Here is a 7407-nt window from a genome sequence, read left to right on the forward strand (position 1 = left end):
CACACACACACACACACACACACACACACTCACTCACTCACTCCATCATCATGCTGTGAAAACAATACAGTGACTTCACATACGTTCACAGAACTATAGATGCAAGAAAACAACTTACTTTTTTTGCAAAACCTAGCCAGTTTCAGTGCCAAGTAAATGACTATGATCAGGAGAATCTCCAAAATCACAGGCAACAGAAATAAAACAGCTGTCCTAAAATACAACAGAATAGCGAAAGGATTTTATCTTCTGAATAACTGCCTACATACTTCAAACACAGCATCATGTCAAAGTGAATAGTTCTGGAAAGCAGAAAAAAGCTGCAAATTCTCAAATGGACATAAATGGTTTAAAGTAACATTTCACACAAAAATGATCATTCTGTCATCATTTACTCTCTCTCATGTCGTTCCAAACCTGTATGTCCTTATTTCTTCTGAAGAACACGAAAGCAGATATTCTGACAAATGTTCAAGCTGCTCTTTTTCTTAAAACGAATGCATTAAATCTAAATAGTATCCAAAAAGGAACCATAAAAGCAGACCCACATAACTTGTAAGTAATGACCTTTTCCTCACACTGAAGTCATTATATGAGCTCAGAAGACTTTTATTTTGACACTATATGGCCACTATATACCTTCATTATATGGTAAAGAGCGGCTTGGACATTATCAATAATATCAAAAATAAATAAGAAAGATCAAAATAAATAAATAATAAAATGTAAAAATAAATAAAAACGATCAAGTAAAGCACTCACTAAAAAAAGATTAATATTTTATTTGTTTTCCTGCATGTCATGCGATCATTACCTGACATCAGAGAACCGTGAACATGAAAATGTGAAATATTAACTTGCTATCTCAGTGGGAATTTAAGTATGTATTTTAGGTCAAAAGCCTGAAAGGTTTTGCCCTGAAGAAAGACAGCTGTGTGAGTTTGGACCAGCATGAGTGTGAGTCAATGAGCCGTTATATTAAAGGATCCTCACCTTTTGCGAGCGCTGGCTGAGATCTGATCAGACTCTGCTGTATCCGGACTCTTTCTGCTCTTCTTCTGATCGACAGTGATATGAACAGGCATCTGCAGCTCTTCTGTCGAGCACCAGTACCATCCCGTGTGCTCCTTCTTCAGTCGGCTCATGCTCACAGTCGTGTTTCTCAGACCGTATCTGATCTCAACCGAGGCTCCGTCTAACCTCCCAGACGCTCCTGTAATGCACTGACCTCCAAACTTACACCATTTTACACCATATTGTCCTCCCTGATGGTAGCAGCTGATGGTTACGCTGCCATTCTCAGATCCCGTCACATGCTGAGAGTTCACGTGAAGTCTCGGAGAGTCTAGAAATTGCATAGAAATCATCAGTTGCCACTCAGTTAGCAGTTTGTTAAAGGAATAGCTGAAAATGTGCTCAGCTGTTTGGACTCTCATTCTGACGGCACCCATTCACTGCAGAGCAAGTGATGCAATGCTACATTTCTCCAAATCTGATGAAGAAACAAACTCAGCTACATTCTAGAATGACCACATTTTCATTTTTGGCTGAAGTATTCCTTTAAGAATTATACAATTTCTGTCATTTACCCTCACGTTTACGAGTTTGTACAGTTTCAGCTTGGCATCAGAGAGCTTCAGATAACTGTATGATGGTCTCACCTGCTGTGACGTCCAAGAAAAACCCTGCCCGTTTATCAAAAGCTGAAGGAATATGAATGGCACACCAGTAATAGCCAGACTCCTGGACATTATCCATGCGGACGGTGAAGATGTGACCTTTCGTGTCATCTGAGATCAACACTGATTTGCAATGACAACTCTGGTCTGAGAGCTCCACATAATCACTCGATAGCCAAACGCTCAAGTATTTGCATGAAAATGCATATTTCTGATGATATAAACAAGGAATTATGACAGACTGTCCTCTCCGAACAGATACCTGCCTGACCATAGTGATGTCCTGCGCACCTTCAAAAAAGAAATATTGTATATTAAAAGAATGAATTGATTAATCCAAAATCTGTGGCTTTTTATGCATTTTAACACATTTAATTTCATATGTATTAAAAATATATAATATTCATAAACGTATATTAAAATCCAAAAACAGTGTCAAATATTGTATATCTTTAATAAAAATGTTACCTTTAAAAAAAATAATCCTGAAATATTGTTTTTTTAAATCCCAGATTTTCAATTTAGTCTCTGACTTTTGTTCCCTACTGTTTACTCTTTATAAATTCAGTAGTCTTGCAGCTCTGCATAAACATGACAATTTTAAGATTATTCAACAGTACGGATGCTTGCCAGACAGCAACACAGTGTCGGCCCAGATCTGTAGTTGCTCTCACCTGAGAGTCTGATGAAGCTGCAGATGAAGAGAAGACAGTTCAGATCCATGGCTGTGTCATTGTGAAGATGTTCGATGGGAACGCATGTGAAATCTGTTCTTTTCTCATCTCTAGTTCCTGTTTTTCTGCAGCTCTGGCCTGACTCACCCTCCCGCACGCAGCGCCACGGTTTTGCAAGAGTATTTGTGGATAGTGTGACAAAACTGCTTATTTATTTATAACAGATTTAAGTCAGGTGAAACCAGTGTGACAGATTCCCTCTAAAGCAATAATGAAAACAGCATTAACACTGACAGAGACAGACCGACCGATGGCTTTTTGTCTATAAAGTCTTTTCAGGAATTGCAAAAAAAAAGAAAAGAAGAAATAAGCACTATGTTTACACCCCCAGTTTTCCACTTCATGAAAACAAAGCCTCAGAGCTCTGGACGACTCTCACCGGAGCCATCATGAGCTCAAGCACAAACTGAGACACAGCAGACAGACTGGGTTACATGTCAAAGAAACGGTTCACCGAAAAATACAACTTCTGTCACTATTTGCTCACGTCTTTATGCATGCTATCTTTTTTGTATGTAGAACACAATACAGTTATGTTAAAATTCCGGGTACAATCATTATTTTCCAGATCCTTCATTGGATTTGATACAAAAAATAATTCAGGTATAACAGTAAACCTTTAACATTACTTCTCATATGTTACAAAAAAAGTCATTTTTAACACTGTATTTAACAACTTTTGTTTTCACAAAATATGACTATTATAAACAGTATTTCTTTTTTATTTTAAATGCTTTTTTTGTTTTGTTTTGTTTTGTGTGTGCTTTCCTGAAGCTCAAATAATCGAGCATGGCACTAGCAACGCCACACTCTTAAAAATAAACGTCCTTTATTGGCATCGATGTGTCCATGAAGAAACTTTAGCATCCATTGAATCTTTCCATTCCACAAAAGGTTCCCTTTCATGGGAACTTCGAACTGCGTCCTCTAGGGGTCGCTATGGGGAACGCCTCGTCGTGACCCGTGTCTGAAGCATACCATGGTTACATAAGTAACCTGAGACGTTCTTTATAAAAAGGTTCTGACTGAAGACTGTTTGCTAAAAGGTTCTTTGCGGAGCTAAAAATGGAATGAAATTAGCATCTCGAAATAAACATATGATTTATATTGCAATATACAAACTCTGTACACACAACTCAGGGTGTTGAACCTTCGTGGGCATGTTCATGTCCCTAAATGAGAAACTGTCACACAACTTAAAAAAAAATTTAAAAGGCGGTGAAATTGTCCTACAACATTATATAAGGTTTAAAAAAAAAGATTCTTCATATTACTTATTTTTCCAATCACAGAGTCAAACTGAATAAAACTAATGCTATTGGTTTACTTGAGTTACACACATCTGATTTTATAAAACTCTGATTAACACAAACAAACATTATAAAAACACTAAGACTGTTTATATATTTCACTTTTTCACTTTTCAGACCATAGATGTATATATGTTTTTATTATCTGTTGCAGTCAACTACCACAAGAACACAACAAAACAAGACAAAACAAAACAAAAGTACAGTTAGACTGACATATTAATATTATATTATTATATTACATATTATATTAACCAATATTAATATATTGTAAGAGAGATATACAATAAATGAATAACTGAAAGTACCTGAGTGTTTTGTTTAATTCCAGTCATGGTTTCATAGAGATCCTCACATGCAACCTCATTGTTTTTCCCATTTCCCTATGAAAATACATATATAAATTAATAATAACAACAACTGTTTATATTGCAAGTATGTGAATGCTACAGATGCAATCAAAGAAAGTACCTGAGTGTTTTGTTTAATTGCAGTCATGATTTCATAGAGATTTTCACACGTAACCTCACTGTTTTTCCCAGTTCCCTATAAAAATGAAATTAATAATATTAATACTAACAGTAGTGGTGAACAGTGATCAAAAGCGGACACTATTGTGAATGTGAGAGCTGTGTTTCACCTACTTTGGGCAGTTGTTGTTTGTTTATGCCTTCATGAAGATTTGAGCTTTCAGCTCTTTGTTCTGCGGATACACACACATGTAATACTGTACATATGCTGTCATTGCTTTGTCTTACTAATCAAATCATGAAATCACGTACTTCTCTTGTTCCTTGCTTTGATCAGCATCACAGCTCCGCAGACTGTAATAATGGGCAGCATCGCTCCCAGAATAAGCAGCCACAGCAACCGCCTGGAAACAAGTCTCACAATAAGAGCCAATGAACGATCTGCTGCTAACGAGTGCTTTGATTAAATGAGCACAATCGCTTACCTGTCTGCACGGAGTGGTGGTGTGCTCTCAGAGGGGTTAGTTGTAAACGGTGTAATATCTAGGGCCTTCATCACAGTAACATGAACAGGCATCTGTGAATCCTCATTAGAGCAGTAGTACCATCCACTGTCATCTGTCTGCAGCTGCCACAGCGTCACTCTCAGAGCATCACCATCATCACACATCACTGCAGTTCTCTCTAGAGATCCTCCATCTCTCCCAACACAAGATCGCCTGATCGTACACCAGTGTGAAGCGCCGTGACAGCGGATGGTGACGTTACCACCCTCATAACCTGACACAGTCTGACTGGAGACACGGAGCCCTGCTTCAGCTAGACATTTGAGAGAAAAGGTCAGAGACAAAGTCTATTTCTTTTCTGCTTTTGCACATTCTGGAATCTGAGAGGAAAACTTTGGTTTATAATGCTGCACAGAATCAATGATACCTTCTGTAACCTGCAGGTAAAGATGTGCGTGAGGATCAGATCCAGACACGGTAACAGCACACCAGTACGTGCCGGAGTCCCTCACTTCTGCTTCTCTCAGTGTCGCCGTAAACACATTTTCTGCTTGATTATCCACAACAGACATTCTGCTGTGTGATACGTAATGACTGAACATCCAAACACCTCCAGAACTCATGTATTTTGGGTAATTGGCGTATTTCTGAACATATAAACACGGGATTGTGATCGTTTGTTGTTTTTGAACAGATATTTTACTGACTGTACGGATCTCTTGAGTTCCTGTGAAAGAAAAAATAAATATTAAAAACAACAATAAAATAAATAATTCCACTAAAGATCTTATTAAAGCATACCATTAAAGGAATAGGTTACCTAAAAATTCAAACGATTTGTAGGAATGTATCATTCCATCACTTGCTCACCAATAGATCCTCTGCAGTGAATGGGTGCCTTCAGAACAGCTGATTAAAGCATCACAATAATCTACAAGTAATCATTAAGGCATTTTAACTTAGCTAAAATATGAGTCCTCTATTCATATTGCTTTCTCCATTGAAAAAAAGTAATTTCGTCTGAATCAGGAGAGAAATATGCACAGATTGAGCACTGTTTGCAAGCATATAGGCATCAGTCAGTCTCAAGAGACCATGGATCACGTTGGATGAAGATCGCATGCGTCTCTGCTTGAAAAGGGTGTACATGGACGAGACCCAGCTCTCTCGAGGACGATGCAATTGCAACAGAGGCAACGCAAGTGAATGCTGTTGAATCTACTTTCTTGTCGAGCATGCAGGGTCCGTGACTCACTGCTGTAGAGGACCGTGCTCACCACACAAGCCTTGTAGACATGGACTTTGGTGTGCTGTCGTCAGCTTATCATTTGTCCATATTCTCTTTGTCAGTCTGGACATGGTTGTGGTAGACTTCCCAATGCGCCTGTTTAGCTTAGTGTCAAGAGAGAGAGTCAGAAATAGAGGATCCCAGGTGCAAAGAGTCGTGTACAACGTCAAGTTTGTAGTTGGAGATTAAGATGCTGGTTGGAGGATTTATGTTTTGTCCCACAACTTGCGTCTTCTTTAAGTTGATGGTGAGCCAAAACTCTTGGCATGCCTTGCTGAAGCAGTTCATCAACTGCTGCAGATCCTCAGCAGAATGTGTGGTGACAGCTGCATCATCGGCAAACTGAAGGTATATTAAACACCTAATCTGGACTCTGGTCTTTGCTCTTAGTCTGGAAAGTTTAAAGAGCTTTCAATCTGATCTTGTCCGAAAGTAGATCCCTTCAGTAGCAGACCCAAAAGCGTGCTTAAGCAAGACGGTGAAAAAAATACCGAACAGTGCGGGCGCTAGAACGCATCCCTGTTTCACTCCACCTCATATGTCAAAAGCCTCCCTTCATGTTGTTGTGGAAAGACTTGATGATACTTGCGTTCCAAGTGCCTAGCTTTAAGCTTGCATGACTTATCTTCTTTCTTTTTCCTGTTGCCTGTAGTTATCGATCCACTTGTCAGGGTTTCATCCTAAAACCAACGCACCCAGTGGGCTTAGCGGACCGTGGCGAGGTAGCAACCAACTCCAGCTTGAGCCGGGCGTTGGCTACCCAATGAGATGCAATTATCTCTCCCACTGTCGGAAGCAACCCCTGGCGTCTTGCTCTATGTCAATCAAGCAGTAGACTTATAACCAGTAGACTGATTCTTCCCGTGTTGTTCCGACACTGAAATAGCGAAGCTGGAGTGGCCTCTCCAGTGAGCAACGCCTGGGTAAAAGGACGAGCTGTTACCCACGCAGCAGGTCCCCCCTATCCACGTCATCAAAAGATCCAAGGGAACAGTAAGAGCCGATACAGCTTGGTTTTGATGCCATCCCAGGAGTTGCCAGAGCTGAGCTGTAAACAGCCCTGAACTGCCTTCGTGACTCCGATTCCAGATTTTTCCACAACTGGGTTTAGCCACAAGGCTGCGGAGGCTTTGGAATCAGAGTTTTCCTTCACTTAGACGAGCTACCTTTCCAGGTTAACAAGCCCTGTCTGCCCGAAGCAAACTGGTTTTGAGGTGCCAGTGGCTAGCCTTCGCCCCTTCTCCTGTTAGTGAAAACAGTTCCACCAGATTTAGATGCTAGACCACACATGAAGGCCAGGAGCTGGACTTGGTTGTCAGAGGCTAATTGAGACGCACTTTAGGCAGTAAGAGCGTATCCCCACTACCACCTCCTCGGCATTAACAACCTTTGGGTTTGCAAGAATAAACAGTCCAACACT

At 40.0% G+C, this 7407-nt stretch overlaps 1 protein-coding gene across 1 annotated transcript in view; it reads right to left on the minus strand.

Moving 5' to 3' along the window:
* The window catches only part of LOC107655692 (polymeric immunoglobulin receptor-like), a 4340-nt gene extending 1930 nt beyond the window's left edge, over nucleotides 1-2410 (minus strand). The window contains exons 1-4 of the mRNA XM_016443267.1: nucleotides 2354-2410; nucleotides 1662-1970; nucleotides 994-1345; nucleotides 119-213 (exon numbers count right to left, since the gene is read on the minus strand). Of these exons, the coding sequence (XP_016298753.1) occupies nucleotides 119-213; nucleotides 994-1345; nucleotides 1662-1970; nucleotides 2354-2402 (805 nt within the window). The 5' untranslated portion in view covers nucleotides 2403-2410. The remainder of the gene's footprint in view (nucleotides 1-118; nucleotides 214-993; nucleotides 1346-1661; nucleotides 1971-2353) is intronic.
* Nucleotides 2411-7407: the final 4997 nt, after the last annotated feature.

The sequence above is a fragment of the Sinocyclocheilus anshuiensis genome, unplaced genomic scaffold (assembly GCF_001515605.1).
Source record: "Sinocyclocheilus anshuiensis isolate Anshui unplaced genomic scaffold, SAMN03320099.WGS_v1.1 scaffold631, whole genome shotgun sequence".
In the NCBI taxonomy this organism is placed as follows: domain Eukaryota; kingdom Metazoa; phylum Chordata; class Actinopteri; order Cypriniformes; family Cyprinidae; genus Sinocyclocheilus; species Sinocyclocheilus anshuiensis.